This window comes from Opisthocomus hoazin, chromosome 1, assembly GCF_030867145.1.
Source record: "Opisthocomus hoazin isolate bOpiHoa1 chromosome 1, bOpiHoa1.hap1, whole genome shotgun sequence".
Taxonomy (NCBI): Eukaryota; Metazoa; Chordata; class Aves; order Opisthocomiformes; family Opisthocomidae; genus Opisthocomus; species Opisthocomus hoazin.
The window spans coordinates 15,913,019-15,934,259 of NC_134414.1; the positions used below are offsets into that span (position 1 = coordinate 15,913,019).

At 41.0% G+C, this 21,241-nt stretch overlaps 1 protein-coding gene and 1 long non-coding RNA gene across 5 annotated transcripts in view; one reads left to right on the forward strand and one right to left on the reverse strand.

Annotated features, from left to right (window-relative positions):
- The window catches only part of LOC142361966 (uncharacterized), a 170,742-nt gene that overhangs the window by 1,977 nt on the left and 147,524 nt on the right, over positions 1-21,241 (forward strand). The window lies entirely within an intron of this gene.
- CCDC82 (coiled-coil domain containing 82) lies at positions 627-20,826 on the reverse strand. 4 transcript variants are annotated; one of them, XM_075417745.1, is made up of 8 exons: positions 20,732-20,826; positions 19,568-20,123; positions 18,682-18,904; positions 17,418-17,510; positions 14,450-14,574; positions 13,168-13,338; positions 6,502-6,687; positions 627-5,942 (listed from the first exon to the last, which is right to left on the reverse strand). In XM_075417745.1, exons 2-8 carry the CDS (start codon positions 20,114-20,116, stop codon positions 5,877-5,879), a joined length of 1,413 nt encoding a protein of 470 aa, XP_075273860.1. In that variant the 5' UTR covers positions 20,117-20,123; positions 20,732-20,826; the 3' UTR covers positions 627-5,876. The 4 variants fall into 4 exon arrangements, with proteins under 4 accessions (XP_075273860.1, XP_075273879.1, XP_075273870.1 ...); XM_075417764.1 differs by lacking the exon at positions 627-5,942 and adding an exon at positions 12,518-12,552 and having other exon boundaries at positions 6,602-6,687; XM_075417755.1 differs by lacking the exon at positions 627-5,942 and adding an exon at positions 12,518-12,552 and having other exon boundaries at positions 6,649-6,732.

The window sequence follows — 21,241 nt, forward strand, 5'->3', positions numbered from 1 at the left end:
AGGGCATTTATTCGTTGTTTATAGCTCAGATGTCACTGCTGGGTTTAAGAGGGTCAGTCACAGAGTGCCTGTGCCATGGTACCACACGAACCCCACGGAGGGCAACTCAGGGTGTGTTAAACGAAGCCCTGGCTGGGTTGTTCAGCGTCGCTGGGGGAGCGTGAAATCGGTGGTGCTGCTCCGGAAGACATGAGGGTAGCTGCAGGAATCCTCTCTCTCTCTTACAAGACTTTGTGGAACTCAGAGAATGATCTTTCAAAACCAAGATTTCTGAATTGTCACTTCAGGTGCTGCAGATTCACTTTTTGCCAAGCAGCATCTCCTGTGTTCTGCGGTTGAATTTGTCCCTTCCAGGGCGAGAGGCCGCTGGCTGCGGGGCTGCGCGGCGCGTCCCGGCCTCTCAATACGCGGCGAATGCTGCCCCTGGTGTTCCCGAGCGGGAAATAACCCAAACCCATCCCTCGGCTTCCCGAGCTTTGTCCGGGAGACCCTGGCGACAGCCGCCAGCCCCTGGGTACCGCGGGCAGGTCTAGTTGTCAGTTTTCTCAAAAGCAAACAGTTCTTAACCTCATCGTAACATCACCCGCGATTCGTGCCGTAGGCAGCTAATGAACGCACGCGACAAAACATTCACAGGTCCTGAGTAATTTAATTTTTGCTTTCCTTCTGTCTCCATTAGTTTGTGACCTTTGTACACGATACTGTAATCTCATGTTTGAGCGTTTCTTTCTGTGTGAATTCACTACAGCTGTCGAAGCTCCGAGTTCCCAAAGTTGGCAGCCCCGTCCAGATCAGCAAAGCGCTTACTTGTGCTGGGTTCACAGTCAGGAATTCTCCCCATAGACGTCCCATTGTGCTAATAACTTTCCAAAAATGGAACAAAAAGACTGTGCTGAACCCATGTCACTTAAAAACCTGAGTGCATGCTTAAATCTAGGCGCATACCTTGTTCATCTGTGTTTAGAAATCACGTATCAAGTTACCTCAAAGCTCTACTAACTCCACCGAAATGGCACATGCTTAGTATCAGTCCTGCGGAGGATTTTGCAGGCTGGAGCTTTGAATTTTCAGCCTTTTCCATTTTTTGCTTTTCAGCGAGAGTTCTTGGCCATTTTGAACGACTACAGTTACACATGTGTGCATTGTCTGGGGTACTCCAGCTCGGCAGGCTCGCGTACCCTGCCACTCGCCTGGTAAATTGTTTAACTTCGGAGCAGAGTCTGCACCTGAGTCAGTTTTCTTGTCCTTAAATTTTGGGCACAAGGTGCATGCAGTTACTGCTCTGTTTAAACTGTAAAATAAGCCATCTTAAACACACACCAGTTTTTTTAAGTAAGAATATAACCCCCAGAGCAATCTAAAGAAACTGTGTCTACATCTTATTTAATAATCAACAGGGAAACCAAAACCAAACCAAAACAACCCCATGCCATCGCTTATCACCTAGAAAAATACCAAAATTCACATACACTGTTCAGGGAAGTGGAGCCACTGGGGGGGCGGGGGGAGTGTTCATTATCTGTTTCTTTCAACACCATTTCACGTATTTCTCATTTTATTCCTTGGCTGGTAGATCACACTTTCTTACATTCTTTCGTCTCACCTCTAAATTCAGATTAGAAATTGGTATTTCATATTTCTCAAAGCAGAATCAGAAAGTCAACTTTATAAAGTGTATTTTGTGTGTGCTGGATATTTCTCTTGGAGTGGTATTGTATTTACATGTGTTTATCTAACACACCCACTCTGTTTATCCAGACAGACTTAAAGAAGGATAAAACTACAAGTCTTTGTTTATCCAAATAAAAGTAAACTAGAGGAGCTGAGCATGGGAATTGCCTGTAATTGCCTGCTGAACTGCTAGAAATAGCTGCTTTTTGGAAACAGCAGAAGCCTCCACTGTCAAAAAAATGACAGTGACAGCTATCTACTATTAGCAAAGTCTACTACCCCATTTGATCCACAGATGACTTTCTTTCCAAAAACTGAGGGACATGGGGAGAAAAATCACTTCATACTTCATGGCAAGGACTGGACATAGAACATAGAAAAGGGCCTTCTCTCCCAGAAGCACATCATGTTAGTAAGCCAGATCCTGTGCGTAAATACCTGCGTGAACTTTAAACTAGAGCAGATCATCCAAACATTACAGGAACTAAAGTAATTTCCAGGTATGATCATTAATCATCCGCGCCAAGTCTAATCACAGACTGAGCTCTCTGCATTGTTCCATTAAGACAGGTACTTTATCTTAATTAGAGCTATTGCTTCAAAAATTAACACTAAAGACAACTAAAAATGTCCTACCAGAACAAACACTATAGTCTCTCAACCCCTAACTCCACTCAAACTCTGTAATGTGGGAAAGGAAGTATGAAAGACCAGTCACATTTCTGACTTCTCCCATCTTTAGATATTTGCACAAAATTTTGCTGCTAGAAATATTCTTACTGAGTATTTCTATATATAGATAGTCTCAGGGGGTAAGAGCCCTCTTTTTACTTCAGACTGTACAAGTACTAGCTTTTACAGCCTGTCCTGGAAAATTTAATCTAAATTTTTATATATACAGCTCTTCTAAACAATCTTTTCATTTCCTGTGGTGATGACAAATGTAAGCATAATGTAATGATACTTCACAATCTCTGTCTTGCAGAAACTCTTCAGGTAAAAAAACAGCCACAAAATATTATCACTTCCTCCAATCTTGGTAAGGGGAATATCAAAGTTTAAGAGAGACTACACACACGCAAACATTATGTCAGCTCCTGCCAAGCCAGACCAAGTATCAGCTTCCTACTGAAACAGAAATCAGTGATACCAGTTCTAGGCATGTTCTTAGTCTAACTGGTGATGCCACAGACAAGGTGAGTAAAGCTATGGAGGCACCTTCTTCCAAGAAACTCTAACAGGATACTTTCATATCCCTGCTAGAGACAGAAAAATGTAAGATCTGGAAAAAAATGCCTGCAAGAACAAGGAAGAAGTGGATAGCTCACACTTTTTAGGTGAACAAATAGGAGGTGAGATACATGATCTGGGATGTGGTAGATATAAAAAAATGAGTAAAACTAATCACTGGAACACTTCAGTCAAAATGTTTGTATTCTTGAAATACTATCAGTAACCAGCAAGCCAAAGCTTCCCAAACTTTTTTTTTTTGACATGGTAGCAAATTGTTTAAATGTGGCAAAATGAGATTTTTCATTTCGATAGCAAAATATTCATTTTGATAGCAAAATTTTAAAATAAAAATTTACAGGCTTAAGAGTTTTCAGAAAATTCAGAGGGCAGCAGAAATCAAGACCAGTCAGGAAGGCTCTGAGAGAGCACACTCCATTATGTGGTACGAACCTTATTTATTTCAGAATGGTTTTCCTTTGTAAGAATAAAGTTACACCAAACATAAATGTTATTTTATTATTCTATAGAAGCCAATAAAAATGTAGAGAGATTTTGTTAACAGAAAGAAGTGGGGCATCAAGGGGCATTACTTTTCCTCAAATGGACATATTTGAGACGGATTCCCGAGTACTTTGAAGTAGAATGTGTTCTCACCAATATTCCCAGAAGAACAGGGATGAAGAAGGAAAAAGAATAGAGAAGATTTCCTTCAGCTTTGGTAACCAGGGAGATAGGCAGAAGATACCTTAAATCTCAGAATATTTACATATTTAACTCACAGTTAAGGTATGGAAATAATATCCTCAACATAAGTTTACTTGAGAGTAAGTCTCCATCTGTTTGCTGGGATTTTTCATCTTGGTTTGTACATCTTCTATCTGTATGTAGTACAATGGAAAACTGATGATATTAGCTCACTCTAATAGCATATAAAACATTGCTGAATTTCAAGCCCTTAAAATATAAAAGCAGTTCATTTCTTACAATGAATGCTGGAAAAGGGTACTAAATGACAAATCTAAGGTCCAGTTCCTATGGAAAAAAGCAACAGATGTTCACCATTAAGCAATACACCTGGCAGCAGCTGTCTAAGCCAGTCAGCGTATCTGTTACCAGTAGAGTAGCATAATGAATGCGGGAACTTCTTAATCAGAAATTAGGTTTCCTTAATTTTGTTTCTGAGAGAGCAATTTGTTAAAAGAATCTAGGGTGTTAACAAGATCTTCCCTTTCACTAAGTTGCTCAGCTACAACAGACTAACAGAAGAGCATGTGCATACAGCAGCATGTGGGAACAGTTCCCAACAGGATTCAAAACCCTATGCCTTGCATCTTATCTTAGACCACACCTACTTGATTTTATATTCAGAACAAAGTATAGGGACAAAATCGTAGAATGGTTTGGGTTGCAAGGGACCTTTAAAGATACACCTTCCACTAGACCAGGTTGCTCAAAGTCCCGTCCAGCCTGGCCTGGAACACTTCCAGGGAGGGGGCAGCCACAACTTCTCTGGGCAACCTGTGCCAGGGCCTCACTACCCTCAGAGTAAAGAATTTCTTCCTCACGTCCATCTACACCTACCCCCTCTTTCCGTTTAAAACCATTGCCCCTTATCCTGTCACTACAGGCCTTGGTAAAAAAGTCTCTCTCCATCTTCCTTATAAGCCCCATTTAAGTACAGAAAGGCCGCAATAAGGTCTCCCTGGAGCCTTCTCTTCTCCAGGCTGAACAGCCCCAGCTCTCCCAGCCTTTCCTCACAGCAGAGGTGCTCTAGCCCTCGGATCATTTCTGTGGCCTCTTCTGGACTTGCTCCAACAGCTCCATGTTTTTCCTGTGCTGAGGGCTCCAGAGCTGGATGCAGGACTCCAGGTGGGGTCTGACCAGAGCGGAGCAGAGGGACAGAATCCCCTCTCTCGACCTGCTGGCCACCCTGCTTTGGATGCAGCCCAGGATGCGTTTGGCCTTCTGGGCTGCAAGTGCACATTGCCAGCTCATGCCCAGTTTTTCCGAATGGACAATACAGTATTTAACCCTTCCTAACTCCTCTAAAATCTGTTCCCTTGGCCTCAAAGACCTCTGATTTGGGCTTCATGCAATTCAGGTAAGCCATGCATCATGATTCTGAGTAACTCCCACTTTCTGTTAAGTTACCTGGAAGAATTCCTGTGTATCTTGTATGACCACATTAATCCATTCACTTAATTTTTCAGTTAATGCAAGTTGTTGCCATTATGTTTGTGCAACATAATTTGATGTTGAAAGTCTCAGTAAATTGCCCCAGCTGTTTATCAGAGACAGCACTGTGGGCCTAAGTGTTCATTTAGATGGCTAAGCCAGACTCCGTCCGTATGACACCTATAATGTGACTCATCACCTACTCTGTAAAGAGAGGAATGGCTGCTGTGCTGCAAATGGAGTCAGGATTGCAGACTACTTCCTCTGTTGTCTTGCAACAGTCTATACCGATTCCTCAGAAGGGAAACAGATCTTTGCATTTGGGTCCCATTTATTCTATCATTCTAAACGGTTGGACTTGCAGATAACGAGCAACAAGGAAGGTACAATGCAAGTCATACATTCCTGTATAACATAGCCTTACCTTTCCAAATATATCCACTTCAAAAGGCCTCAGTGTCTCCTACCTTCCCTACGATGCAGGTCAATATAAATAGGTGGAAGTTTTATTACACAAGTAAACAGATATTGGGATGTTATTTTTAAGAACAGAAGGAAACTTAAAGTGACCTATGCAGTGAGACTGGAAGGACTGATTTGGTAAAACTTTGGGTTATTATTGACACACATGAGAAAAAAAGAAACAGCACATTCTCAAACAGTAGTTTAAAGGCATATGGATTTAAGTATAACACAGCCTAAAAAGAATCCTGAAGACCAAGCAGAGATAAAGTGCATGAAAATAGAGCAGACAATTCAAATTTTTACAAGATGTTTTCAAAGAGCTGTATGACCACTCAATCCATTTTCTCTTCTTGGAAACTGTCTGCATCATTCATGTAGTCTTCAAGATCACCATACCTCTGCAAATAAAATAAAACCTGTATTATTTTATCAATGTTTAATAACTGAATTAGATAAAGACTGCTTTTTCTTCAATACATTAAGAAGCATGCAAATAACAACTCAGAAGCAATGACATCTGAAAGCCTGCTAAATGCAATTATACTACAGGTTGTCTTCAAATAGCTTATAAAGTGTTTCTGAATAATTCAAAGTACTTCAGCGTAAACAGAAGAGTAAAATATTCTTGCTGTGCCTCACGGACGTGTTTCCAATCTGTCGAAGTTACAGTTTGAGTTTGCTGTGTTGCTGCTTTCAAACGAAACAGGAGCCTGCCCGCCACAGCCCTGAGATCATGCAGCTGTCAGAAAGCTTCATGTCAAAAGCTGGCACAAACTCCACGTGAATGCGGCAGCACACCACTGTTTGAGAGACTGGGTCAGCAGAAGTGGATGAATGGTTAAGCTGAGTTACGTGAGTGGAGCCCAGTAATTCAGAACTGATCAATTAAATTCGACATTTTATCTCAGCTTACTTTTATCTACTTGGAAAAGAATACATCGGATAACTCAGTCGTACCTTCTGAATCCACCCACTGCCTTCTAACTGGGTGAAGAGCCGTTCGACTGTGTCTTTGACGGGTTCATCCTGAACCCCATCCAAGTCGGTAACAGAGCTGCAATCCACATACAACTTGTATTTGAAGTGCTTCAAATTATGATAAACTCTTGTACGATCTGCACACACCATGCCAACCTTCAAAACCTAGGCCAAAGTGAACACATCACTCTCTGATAGAATTGGGATGACCTTGACAATATAAAGAATGGCTTAGTCAGTCTAGTAAGATTCTATCAGTCAGTCTAGGAAGATTCTTTGAATAATAAAATAAACAGAATGACACTACATGCATAAAATTAGCGCAAAACCATGTAGTTTTCACAGCCACAGCAGAACAATTTCTGAGCAAGCAGGCAGCCAGCAAGTCTATGCAATGGCAGCTTATCAGTACTGTTTTCTTGCAAACACAACCATGTTTATAATTGGTAGTATCGTTCCTGTCTCCTGGTGGAACTTTGTTACAAAATCACAAGAGTTTTAGACAACCATCATATTGTGAAAGCAGAGGAAGAGAAATTACTTGATTACTTCTGCTTAATATGCAGTACTTCCCAGGGACCTGAAATACCAGTTCTAGCATTTTGTAGACTAAATAATATTCAATATTTCTTCAAGAAATACATACAAATACAAATAGACATATGCCTAGAAACACGTATTTAATGAGACATTAAATTTCATAAAAACAAAATCCGAAAACTGAGTTTTTATACAATGCAAATCTTAATCTGCAACTGTCTGGGAGCTATAGCTAGGCCATAATGCTGTAGAAATCAAAGCCTCTGCTTCTCCCAGTTATTACCAGTTTTACTTCTACCATTTCCATGCAGAAAAGACAGAACTGTCTTATTTAAGAGTCTTCTTTACAGCAGTATTTATAGATAAACAAATGGTAAATACGCATGTAAATACATAATCAAAGCATGGATTAGAGTAAATTCATTACAATCTATCGGCACTAACATTAAATACAGGCAAGTATTTGCACGTATCTTGCACTCAGATTTTATACAAAGATGTCAAGTGGTGAAGGTGTTTACCTGAAAATACTCAGTAATATAATGGTTACAAGAATCCTTGGCAAGCCTACACCTTACACTAAGAGTATGTGAAATTGGAGGTGTGGGGAGGGAGAAAGAGTCAAGGTTCACCTGCATTTAAGGACATCCTGCATTTCACAAGAGTAAGTCTTATTCCATTTCTACAAGGGAAGTAGTTCAAGTACATACGATGGCAAATCAGAGGAGGAATCTATCCCCTGTACATGACCCACAGGTGTACCGATTACTGCTCCAACCCATGGAGACAAAGCCTATCAGATAAGAAATCTACATCTGTCTGGTTTCCGGAGGTCAGGTCTTCTACACTCAAAAGCAACATAACTAATACATGTGTAAACAAATGCAGTTCCTAATACATACAGGAGAAACTGATTTAGTTTTACTGAAAAAACCCCATCCACTTATCCTTCAAGGGCAGCATTGTTTTGGCCTGATGTCTTGTCACACCTTTGTGAGTAACAAGCAGGTAAGTGGCTGAAGGTCAAAGCTCTTGGCATCAGTAATGCAAGCTGCAATTGTATTGCTATTTCAGATTACACACACATACCTCAAAAAACCAACCATGTTATATATTGCAAAGCGATTTCTTCTGAGCCACAACAGCGATACCCTTTATTGCTGCCATTGGTAATAATATGCATATTCTTTTATGAGAAGGTTAATTTTTAATCAATGCTTTCAACCCACATTTTCAGGAAGCTTTGCTGAATACATGACCAAATGTTTGCATCTGTGAGCAGTTCCCCAAAACATCTGACCTACTTGTACAACCTAGCACTAGCAGTATCTACTGACAATGATAGTAACAGAAAAGCATATTTATATTTATAAAGACTATATAAACTAAATTTATATCTCTATGCATTATTTATATATTTTCTTAAATATATGAATAAACTTAGTTTCTTAAATATATAAACCAGCTGCTCAGTGGATATAAGCAGGTGTAACATCACTGATGTCAACAGAGACACACTCACTTAAAAGAACTTTTGAACTGACCTACAGTAGATGGTTATTAACTGAAATTTTAACCATCTTGAGATTAAAAAATTTCAATTTCTATATTGCAGTTCTCTACTGATCACGTACACGTACCTATGTGCAGCTCCATTTCCTACTCTCCTCAAAACAGAAAAGCTAAGGCATGTGTATGGTGCTACAGGTGCTTCGGAAGTGCAAGACCTATTAATTAGTGCACAACCTTGATTAATTCAAATTTCGAGAAGTACCATATCAAATACTGAAGCAATCAATAACTGAGCTGCAGTGTTTCACAAAGCATTTAATAATTTTTCAAGTATCCCAAGCAATGAGGGGCAGCACCTGGAACATTATGTGATGTAAGATAGGAGATACCATGTTGCATCAAACTGATGGCCCAGTTCTCCCCCTGCAATAACAGCTCGCAGGAGAGATTTAGGAAGTTAGTATAAGACGCAGGATTAACACCAGAATGTCCATAACATCACCATGCAGCTTCTGCTTCTAGCAGTTGACACTTAAGACTGTCTGTATCATCCCTACTACCATGTTCCATAGTGTGGAAGAAGCTTCCCCAAGAACCCACCTAATCTGATTGGGGACCCACTAACATTTTTTGCCTCCAAAGTATCTCGTGGCAATGAGTTTCATAGTTCATTTATGCGCGAGGTGTAAAGTATTTCTATATTGGAGAAATGCCAGAGGCAAATAGCTAAATATCATGTAATGTAATTATGTGTCATGTTTTTAAAGCAAGAAAGATTGTCTAAAAATACAATGCTATTTCAGAATGCAGCTTTGGAAAGAATCTCAGTACTGTACTCATTCTAATTTTTTCCCCTTGCAGTTCTCAGTGACTCTGTCCTAACGCTTAACTTATCTATTCAAGCTGGCCATATCAGCCAAAGTTGTGTTAAATCACTTTGTATGGAATGCAGGAGCACAGCCTGACAACAGCACAACATGTAGTGACTGAATTCACGTCCTCTGAGCATGATTAAAAACAGAAGCGGAACACCAAGGCTGAGAGTAGAAAACAGTCTATAATCCAGGTGATACAGAAGCAAAGAAATGTGGGGGACACCTATACCTCTAAACTGTTCGATCCTCCCTGACCATGGAGGAATGAGAATTGGCAGCTACACGCAGAACAATCACTGCAAGCCTAAGCAAAACTGAACAGCTGTTTCTCTTCTCTTTCTACTGGCAAAGCCGAACACTTCAGAGATGAGAGAAAAGGACAGTTTCATACAGAAGAAGGTTGGAGGTCTGGTTTTGTTCTCTCCACATCCACTTTTTTTGGGTATTTTCAAATAAAACTTTAGAAAAGAGTCCAACTATGTGTTTCCATTCAATCTGATCTGCCAGTGCTGAACTGCCTTCTCTTTTCAGTCAATTAAGTTCTTGAAGTGCCAGTTTTATGTAGCTCTGTGTGCCTTTTTTTCTTTTTTTTCCCCTTCCTTTCTTTCTTCTCAATTGGCAGGACAAGTTGATCAACGCATTGCCAGCAGAACTTCAAAGACTACTTGAGAACAGTACCTTTAACAGCCTAAATTACAGGTCACAACAAGAACACAAATGTTTCATTATACAGGCACTATCAAAAATTACTGGAAAGTGCTCCGTAAGTCTCTCTCCTGGGTCTGCTCTACAGCCCCTGAGCTACACTGAGCATGCACATAGCAGGCTCCTCACCAGATGCTGGGGTACGCAGGGTAAAAAAAGCTCTCATTTTCTATTGTTAAGCTGAAGAGGACAAAAATCAACTAGCAATTTAGTTCAATATTCAGCAGGATATGTCAAGTTTTTTCCAAAGTGAAAAATAGCCAATGCTTTATGTGGGACAACATCTGGACAGCAATGAGGGAATCGCTACTGTTATTTCCACAGTTAAGGTGGAAGTTGAGTAAAGATTAAATTCTTGTGCTAGTTCACTTATTACTCCTGGTTAGGTGAGGTACACAATTCCCATGAAAAACTGAACATTTTTAAATTAGAGATCTAAATTTAAAGACCCCTACGTAAGGAAGAACAATGACTGTACGATGGACTGCAGAATCAGTGCTGGTAGGATTGCCAAGGACTTCCTGTTTTCCTGCAATAAACAAGGGGAAAAGCCTTGCTGGGAAAGCCTGGCTCTCTTCACTATCATGCACCCACAGACTTATCAAAACAGTGTGCTAACAACTGCTGCTCAGAAGGGTCTGTAACCTATTTAAGAAAAATCGTGGCACAGATTTTCCTAGATTCTGCATTACACACAGAGCCCAATATAATGACATAATGATAACCACACTGACACCCCTCAGATCTTGAAGGCAGAATATTTGCAAAGATCCAAACGACACAGGCTTGAGCTTCAGTAAGGTGTACTTCCAGTCTGATGAGGGCTTCACTTGATTTTTGTATAATAAATCCTACTATACTCCTTTTCAAAATATATTGTAAATACAACTTGTCCTGACATTTTTTTCTTTTCAGCAAATACTGTGAGGAACTTCAGCTGCATTCAAAAATTCTTTTACACTCACAAAGGAATATACCTTCTACGCCTCCTGAAAGGGAAGAAAGGCAGAACTTTGGTATCGGCTTGGCACACAACTGTAGCAATATTTTATTCTTGACAAATTGTGTGATTTGAGTTTATCCTAAGAGGTCATGAGTTACATTACTTAAGAAGGTCATACGCATACCTAATCATAACAATTACTGGTAGCTGTAAATTTGAAGGGAAGATCCCTAAATATTAGGAACACCAGGTTCTTAAGAGTCAAGGTCTTCAAAAGTCTCAGCTGTGAAATACAACAAAATTGACTGCTCAAGTCATCTAAAGACTGCCTAGTGCAACGTTATGTAACAACATGAAAGATGTGTCTCATTCCAAAAATATAGTTCAATCTAAAATGCCCTAGTAGAGACAAGTGAGAAAAAGACGCAAGACTACCTAAATAGAAATGTTTTCTAGTTTGGGCAAGTAGTTCTGTTAATGCAGTAATGAAAAAAAGGCCGTAATAAAATGTACTGAAGTACTTAGGAACAAGTCTTCTCCAAAGGAGATCAGCAATTTCAAGTGTCAAAGGAACTGAGAAGTCAAGATACTTTGCCCTGCGTGAATAACTACATGGGAAATAGCAGATGTGAAAAAATCCTAAGAATGAAGCAGTAAATTCTGACTAGGCTGTACTTGGACTATTAGAATGGCAGTGGCACTATTTCACTCAACGTTCTGACCTAGAGCAAACAAGAACAGCTGGAGTGCACATGGATGCTTCAAATGCTGGAGGCATAGCAGGCACAGAATTAGCAAACCTAGTGACCCAATGTAGAACAAACCTTACTTGCAGCAAAGCAGACAACACAGTCATTCAATGGAGACGATTGTCCATTATACAGAAAATTACTTTGATATGTTCCTGTAAGCTAATCAATGCAAGATTCCTGCTGGGAAAATCTTAAGGGCATTATAGGCACACATAAAGGTGAAAGGCTTTCAAGTGATCCAATTTCAGTGAAAAGGCATTCTGATATTTAAAGTACATGTAGATCTGAGGCAAATATCATTCTGGATTTACAGCCTCAGACTCCTGGCATATGGAGATAGGATCTATTCAAGATAGAAAAAAAGTCAACAGTATTTCTCAGTGACTTGGTGAACACCAGGAATGCCAGGCATGTACAGAGCATCACTCAGTCATGTAATTTCTTTACCACTGGTTTTCCTTTCTTTAAGATACACGCATCCGCTTTAGGATTGTCAATCTGCTATTAGATGTTCTCTGACAAAAAACTACTTTAGAAATAACTGATGGAGTGCCCGTATTAGAACTCTGGTTAGTATGTGAATCGTCTTTACCACACAGTTTCAGACTGCGTCCCCATGCACTATGACAGACAAGCATGCCAAGCAGGGTGCGGAGGATGCCATGTACCTAGAGCTTCCTTCTTGCCCTGGATGAGACTCAGACTGCAGAGATTTGAAGCAGAGGAAAAATTGAGGCAAATGTCATTTTTGACTTGAAGGCAAGAGTTATCAATAAACCCTATCCTATGTCTTAGAGCCCTTTATACTTTTTATCATGAATTCCAGCTCATGGCTGGGTATTCTTACTGGCGCTTCTGCAGTGCAAGTCCATGTACAGGTACTAAGTGGCGAGTGTGGGGAGGAAACAGCACACCGATCATTGTGATGCAAGCAAAAACAAAGGTCACAGAAAAACATCAGATTTATTTTCGTGATAGAAGATAGGTTTATTTGAGGATACTTTTCACCACTTCTTTCCCAAGATACAAGAAAGGATGGTGGTGGGTGGAGGGGAATGCCTCTATTCATCCTTTTAAGTTTCACAGGAACTTCCTTCAAAATTCCTAGCTAAATCCAAGACTATACTCTTCCAGACTGCAAAATGGTCTTCATACTTTAAAAAATTAATAGGGTTTACACATGGAGTACAGTACCTTAACTCTTGCCTCCAGCATTATAGACATTAGATCTGTTGATAGGATTTCTATTCTTTGTATGATTTTGTGTACGCTAGACAAAGCTTAGAAATAATTATATAGGGTGCTTGTTTGAAATTACCTGCTTGTCATCTGACATGAAGTCATCTGCTTCCAAAGTTCTACTATTATAAAGCTTTCCAGAGAGCAGCACATTAAACTTACAATACCGATTCAATTCACAGGCCTGACAAGACATGGCTTTTTGATTTTTCAGGATTATGCGAACATCTGGGTAACAATCCACACGCTCCTGAAAAACAGATTTCAAATAACATTAAAGAATCTCTGTCAACTGAAAGATGCCTCAAATAGGCTGCTGAGTACTCTGTACTCGCAAAAAATTAGGGGCAGAGAAACCAAAGAGATTCAAACCTAAAGTCTTTCACCATTCAGTTGCAAACATGCACCTTCTCAATCATTTTCCAACATTTTGCTCCGGTCTAGTTCATTATTTCTTTCTTTCAGCTTCAGACCTAAGAATGGCTCCTGCATTTTTCTCTCATCTCTGTTTTTTGGAGGGTGTGAGGGTGCAATTGTATCAGTTGGTCTACTTCAAATAAATACATTGTATCTCTCCACTGGCCATACTCCATTATTACAGTGCTTATTAGATCACCACACTTGTCACACTACTCTAGTAATTTGTATATAATGACTAGGTTACTGTATATCACCTTCACATTTTTTTTTTTAAGTAATAGAAGGTTCATTATGAACATACTGGTTTATCTTTTTGCGGAAGGAGGAAGAAATTTTGTTATAACATTTAGCAAGTAGCAAAAAAATCCTCTGAAAGCCATCTGCTGAAGTCAGCAGCAGAAGCATTCAGGTAAACTAATTTTAGCAGGGCCTGTTGAGATAGGACAAGAAGCAACGGTTCTAAACTAAGAGAGGGTAGATTTAGGCTAGATATAAGGAAGAAATTTTTTAACATGAGGTTGGTGAGGCACTGGCACAGGTTGCCCAGAGAGGCTGGAGATGTCCCATCCCTCGAAACATGCAAGGCCAGGTTGGACGGGGCTCTGAGCAACCTGGTCTGGTTGAAGATGTCCCTGCTCATTGCAGGGGGGGTGGGCTAGATGACCTTTAAAGGTCCCTTCCAACCCAAACTGTTCTGTTATTCTATGAACTGAGAACAGATAAACTGAATGTTTATCTGGTTATCAGCGCATAAAATATTTTCGACATTCAGAATTATCAAAAAAAGTTACTTAAGGTAAAGAACAATGAGTTTCTGTTAAAAAAGTATATATAACTGTAGTGATTATTGTACCTTTGCTGAGAATTACAGTATTAAAAAAATCTGTCAGTAATAATATGACTTGGAGCCCACTTCAATATTTAAAGTAGAAGCTACATACCTTGTAGCGATCTTTCCAGCGACTTCTAGAGATTAAGTTCTCAAGACGAGGCTGAATGAAGCGGTCATCCAAATAATGAAGCGAGAGCAACATATCTTGCGCATACTTCTTTTGTCTTGTTCCATCTGTTCAGTGAGAGTCATTACTAATTTGCTGACCACCCTATGTCGTACAAGTTTCTTTAAAGAAAATTTTCAAGGATATTATGCTTCTGCATACTAAGAACTATGAATGACTTTAACAAATTATTACTGAATACATTTGCTACTGTTATCCATAAAAGTGATCCATGCATCTTTGATAAACTGATCGTATTTAAGTATTTTAAAAGTTTATCAGAAGAAGTACATGAATAAACTCTACAAGCAAGGTCAAAGCCAAAAGCTGTCATCCCAAATGGAGACCCATTCACCCAATTCCATTTCAAACAATGGAAAAAGGGAGGTGGGGGCAGGAAGTGTCTGGATGTTTGTCCAGTTTATGTAAGCTTTTCATAATGTCTAACGGTGGAGGTTGCAGTCCATGAAAACAAACTGCTCTGAGCTGCTTCACCGCAGACATTTTGACAACTCTCTTCATTACATAAAAAGAACACGTAGAAACTGACCTTTACACTTCAACAGCACAGTCAGGTGCCTTGAGTTAGGCAGCAGAAGTACTTACACATACTTACTCAAGCAAAAGCAATAAACAAGTATGAGGATGAGTAAAACTACCAGTATTCCACAGCTGTCTCCCAAATATGTGCTGGACACCAGGAATTAAACCAGACTTTCATAGGTGCAGGCCAGCTTATACTGTCTTGAGTTCAGCATGTACAGACATACAGATTAATTCAGCTACCTTCCCTAGTCTTTTAGCAATGAAATAGAATTCTTTATCAAAGAAACAGAACTGAGAAGGACCACTGGCTATCTAGCTTTCTGTATAAAAAACAGTTAATTTTCATCATAGTCACTATAATGACAATTAATTGTTTTTCCATATACACTTTACACACTCACATTTTCAGTAAGTCAGCTGTACTACAAGCTTGAAGAGGCTGTGCTAGACCATAAAAAAAATCCCCCACAATAAAAGCAAGTCTGAACTCTATACTAGTACCTGCTCTACATTCAAAATAATTAACATTCACCTCCATGAACTCAGAAAAATCCATTCTGTGTTATAAAAATATATCTTTGCAATGCTAGGCTATGTTGATACTATACAATCTTCTTCAGAAAGACAGAATACAACCGCCAGCTCACCAGCAAAGCTGATCTACTTCCAGTACCTTGGTAACAGGGTCCTGCAAGGTCCTGCACATGGGTTGGGACAAGCCCCAGCATCAATACAGGCTGGGGGATGAAGGGATGAAGAGCAGCTCTGAGGAGAAAGACTTGGGGGTACTGGTGGATGAGAAGCTGGACACCAATGTGTGTTCCCAGCGCAGAAGGCCAAACGCATCCTGGACTGCATTGCCAGCAGCATGGCCAGCAGGTTGAGCGAGGGGATTCTGCCCCTCTGCTCCGCTTTGATCAGACCCCACCTGGAGTCCTGCGTCCAGCTCTGAAGCCCCCAGCACAAGAAGGACATGGAGCTGTTGGAGCAGGTCCAGAGGAAGCCACAAAGATGATCTGAGGGCTGGAGCACCTCTCCTATGAGGAAAGGCTGAGAGAGTTAGGGTTTTTCAGCCTGGAGAAGAGAAGGCTGTGGGGAGACCTTATAGCAGCCTTACAGTAGCTGAAGGGGCCTGTAGGAAAGATGGGGACAGGCTTTTTAGCAGGGCTTGTTGTGACAGGACAAGGGGTAATGGCTTTAAACTAAAAGAGGGTAGACTGGATATAAGGAAGAAATTTTTTACAATGAGGGTGCTGAAACACAGGCACAGGTTGCCCAGAGAGGTGGGAGATGCCCCATCCCTGGAAACATTCAAGGCCAGGTTGGATGGGGGTCTGAGCAACCTGATCTAGTTGAAGATGTCCTTACTCACTGCAGGGGGGTTGGGCTAGATGGCCTTTAAAGGTCCCTCCCAATGCAAACTATTCTATGACTCTATGAAGAAGTTGTTAGGTTTGTAGAGCAGATACAATTTGAAATAGAACGAAGCTATTACAGCATGAAACTGGAAAAGTTTACTTATTACTTTTCGTAAGTTTGTTTTCACTTGGTAAAACAAAACACAAAACAAAGACCTGAAAGAACTAGCAGTGGGAGATGAAAGACATTTTTAGCTCCAAGAACACAGTCTTTATTCTGAAGTCTGTGATGTACTTCAGTTTCTCCATTCCTTCTTAGTTCCTGATGACACCAAAACTTCCTCTCTTTGGCGCTTTGCTGACTCCTTCCACAACCTGACACTGACAGTCCTCTCACTAATCACATCTTTCGACTGCATCTGAGACTACACATGAGGTTGCCATTCACCCCACTAGGCCAAATGCTAAAAAGCACCTCCTCAGCAAGAACAAGACAAGAAGTACTGACTGCAGCTGAAACTTGTTTAATCTGAAAGCACAAATCTTTAAAAAAAAGGGGGGGGGGGGAATCAGATATGATGTCATCACCATAACTAAATTATTTATAATCTATCAAATTCCTCTGAAAAAGCTACGGAGCACATGACATTTTGACAAATCAGCGAACCTTGCAATGTTTTCACTGAGATACCTACTTTGAAATTAATTCTGCTTTCGTGCTGGAACTGTTACTACTGATCAGTAACACAGTAACACTTCCCAACATCTCAGAATGCCTTCTAGGCTAAAAAGAAGTAAGTCTACACTTTTTTCCAAGTTTACTCTATAATTTTCAGACAGATTTTCCCTCCCCCCCCCCCCCCCCAAAGTCACAGAGCAGCAAAACTAAGAACAGATCTCAGGACTCACAGTCCTATACTCTGATCAGGAAACACATCTCTTCCTAGAATAAATGTCATTGTATAACTTTGAACGCACTATCATATTATTTAATGCAATTTACTTACCATATAATGAGCTCAGAAAAGTGTCATCAATTGCATTTATGAGGAAAGCCTTTACTATTCTTTTGAAATGCACATAATGATCACAGCGAGACACTGGGAAGAAAACAATATAACCAGAAATTACCAAAAAAAAAAAAAAGAAAAAAAGAAAGATGTAAGCAATGTTAGAAGTCCTGCAAGAAGATTTTTTTTTTTCTATTATTGTAAATTTAGAATTTTAAAGTAATTTAAATATGGATTTAAAAATAAATTCTATGTACAACATTCACACCCTTAAGACCTTGCCTTTAAATAGTGCTTCTCATCCCACTGATCTTAATGAATTTAACATCCTAAAGTCACATGTCCCTTCAGCAAGAAGAGCTCACACTAAGAGCTATAAACACTAAAAGAAGTGAATAATTTGTTCTATGAGTAGTAGGAAATGATGTAAACCAGAGAAGGCCAGGCTTATGGAGGTTTTTTTGTTTGTTTGTTTGTTTTTTCTTTTTTCTAACTTTCTTTCAAATACACACAATTCTGCTCAGGTCTTTACTGGGGAAGAAATACCACAAATGCTTGTGATTATCTACACTAGCACCGCCTGTCCAGTCAGTACATACCTGCTTCTGAACAACAACATGCGTAAGAAGAGAATTAGTATACAGTTCTGTTTCAAATCTTTCTGCTCCACACAGATACCAGTTTTCACAAAATATCAACTTGAAAAGTTTTCTTGCTCTGTGCGGTTCATCTGGAATCTACCGATGAATTCAGGAACCCCTACAGACCTGTGCTCCCAAGTCTCACCAGTACAGAATAAAAATACATTAAAAAAAAAAAAAAAAATCCCAAGCCTCGAAAACCCCAAACTCATGGCAAGAATTTTACATCACTCTCCAGAACAGAATTTGGCCAGAATTAACAGAGCTGCTCTTAGCATATATTACAAGACGAAGCACGATGCTTTTAGGTCTCCACAGGAATGACTGCATCATCGGTAGCCTACTTCATCCTAAACCAGGCCAACTTAAACAAAATCTGTGCAATAGGTCTTCCCATTCTTCCCCCCAAATTATACCCTCTCTTTAGTAAGATACAGGAAGACTGTAAAAGTTTACTGTGGAAATCAGAGTACAGAGTGCCACAATAAATTGAAGCCTTTCAGGAATCTAATTTTAAACTATCATACCCTATTACACAGTATTTGTATTTACGGTCCATTAATATTTATTACAGCACAAGTAAGTTATACATACAGAATTGTAACTAATTTTGGTCTTACAGTTTGGGATGTAGTGTGCCAGCAACTCGCTATTTGATGTCGTCAGTTCCTTCCGTTGTGGCTGGTTTTCACTCCTTAGGTGCTCTGTGTTGTCATCATCATCTTCCTCTTCCTCTACTATAAAATCTTTCATGCTATCACTGTCAGTTTCACTACCTTCTGTTGGTGTGAGGGGCAAGTGACAGCGTGGTTCTTCTTCTGTTTCCGCTTCATCATCAGAATCCTAATTAAATTTGAAAAAAGTACTTAAAACACAAGAATTTTCAGTAATTGCACTGATGAAATACTACATATACTGGATGATATTTTTTACCTTCTAACAACACCATTTGTTCAATTAACAAGAAATATCATGTTTCCAAAAAATACATCATTCTGTACTAGATGACCATCACTTTCATCTTTAAGTCAGCCATCTCCATGTACCTCTCTTCAATCTATTTGTAGGAATTAAGCTAACATGAGACCTTTAAGATACGTCAGCAGGTTTTTTGTTTCTTGATAAAAATAATGTGATAGTTCTCTTCATGTGTCTCTTCTTTATGGAAAAAAAGGAATGATAAAAAAGTTTTTCCTTTCTGACTACATATAGAAGAAAGATACCTGCGTTCTAAGTTGGTTAGTCATCAGCATGCCTGGAAGAGCAAATGAAAAGAAATTCTTAAATCCTCAGTGATTAAAATTAAACTCAAGATAAAGGTTTTCAGTAGTCAATATTGTTACCTAGATAATGTGACAAGTGTAAAAATATGACAGAGCTAGTGATTTGACATGAATAAAAACTAAAGCAAAATAAATAAAATCCTACTGGTTTGCATCTATTAGTCTTTGCCTTCCCCTACATTCAATATTTTCCCCAACTTAATTTCAAAGACAAAATCCAGACCTCACAGTTTTCACTGCTGCAGGATCTCCGAGTTGCTCTTTGTCTTGCAAGTTCTTTCAATTTTGCAAACACTTTCTGTTTCCTATTAGTAGAAACATTTTCTGGAGGGCAGGTTTTATCAGGTTGCTGTTCTTCAGAACTCTCATCTTCATCCATTATACAGTGGCGTTTAGCAAAAACTTTCCTAACAAGTATATCACTGTCCTCACTTTCATCACTGTCATACAAGACAGAGGTGTTCAATCTTTTACGCTTCCCAGGCACGATGCACTCATCCTCACCATCTTCTGTTACTTCCCCAGCGTGGCTTTTCTCTTCCCAATCTGAAAGGGTGCTCTTCACAACAGTTTCCTCTACTTCGTCCACTTCATCTTCTGATGCGGTAGGCTCTTCCTCCTCAGAGGTACCTGAGGATTCATCATTGCTGTCAATCAGTATGAACTCCCTTTTAGTGCGCCTCCAATCAACTCGGGATTTGGATGATGACAGTTCTGTTCCTGCTGTCTTATTTCTTGTTTCGTATCTTCTGACAACCGTTTTTATCTCCATTGGAAGGCTGTGACAACACACCAAAGTACAAACCAGTAAGAAAAGCGTATATTACATTATCCTATTCCAAAAACCCGAAAGTACGAGGGCATGCATATTTTGTTACATAACCTTATGACTTCACAGTCTCAAGATACACGCAGGAACCAGCCCCTAACAAAACTAAGCACGCACAGTAACTTCTGGAGAGGACCCACCCGACTCAAAAACTGTAGCAGAGCGGCCCTGCCCACACCCAGCGCGAACGAACCGGAGAAATCAGCTCTGAAGCGCGGCTGCAGATCCCATCAGCCCCTCCCGCACCGGGCGCCTACAGCTGAGGCAGTCAGCTTCCCGCTCCCGGGGAACGGCGTGCCCCGCCCGGCCGGGACCGGGAGCGGCAGCAGGCCTCGGTGCGGCGGAGCGGCCTGGCGCCCGCTGCCCGCAGCTGCGGAGGGCCCGCCGGGAGAGCGGCCGAGGCGCGGCAGAGGCGCCCGGCTGTGGCGGCCCGCTCCCGGCTCCGCACAGCGGGACGAGCCCGAGCCCGGGCCCCAGAGCTCGCCGAGCCCACCCCGCGGCCATGGCACACACAGACACCCCCACCTCAGCGGCTCGCGCAGCAGCCACTACTCTTACCGTTACCGTTCCCGCGCTGAGGCCGCTGAGGAGAGGCTACCGCCCCCCGGCACTCCGCGCGCCGCCATTGGCCGCCGCCCCCTGTCACTCAGTGCCGCGATGTTTACGGAAGCGGAGGGGAAGGGGAAGTGTGTCACGTGGTGTGTCTGTGCTCCGCGGGTTGGGGGCGGTGCTGGAGAGCCGGAGGTGCGGGTTCGAGGCCTGCCCCGGCGCCCGGTCCTGCTCCCTGCCGGCCTCACCCCGCAGGTCTCCCGCAGCGTCAGAGCGTGGTTTGGCTGTGATCGCGTTTTTGCTCGCCTTAGATGTATTCCTGAGGAAAATCTGTGTGGGCTTCAGAGGTTCGGCACCCCCCACGGGGGCTGCTAGCGGCCACCGCTGGTGGCCGGTCACTGAGGAGCAGCCTCGCCTTGGGCTCACACCGCCGAAGCAGCTGCTTCACAGCCACCAGCACTGCTCTGCAGCCTTGGGAACAAACCTGCTGGATTCACTGTGTTCAACCCCCAAATGATG

Bases quoted from the DNA above. Each gene is read 5' to 3' on its own strand.
- CCDC82 (XM_075417745.1), bottom strand. From the start codon at position 20,116: ATGGAGATAAAAACGGTTGTCAGAAGATACGAAACAAGAAATAAGACA. The intron at 18,905-19,567 runs GTCTGGATTTTG...AAATTTAATTAG, and splicing joins GCAGCAGTGAAAACTGTGAG to GATTCTGATGATGAAGCGGA. The intron at 17,511-18,681 runs GTAAGACCAAAA...TTTTCTTCCCAG, and splicing joins GGCACACTACATCCCAAACT to TGTCTCGCTGTGATCATTAT.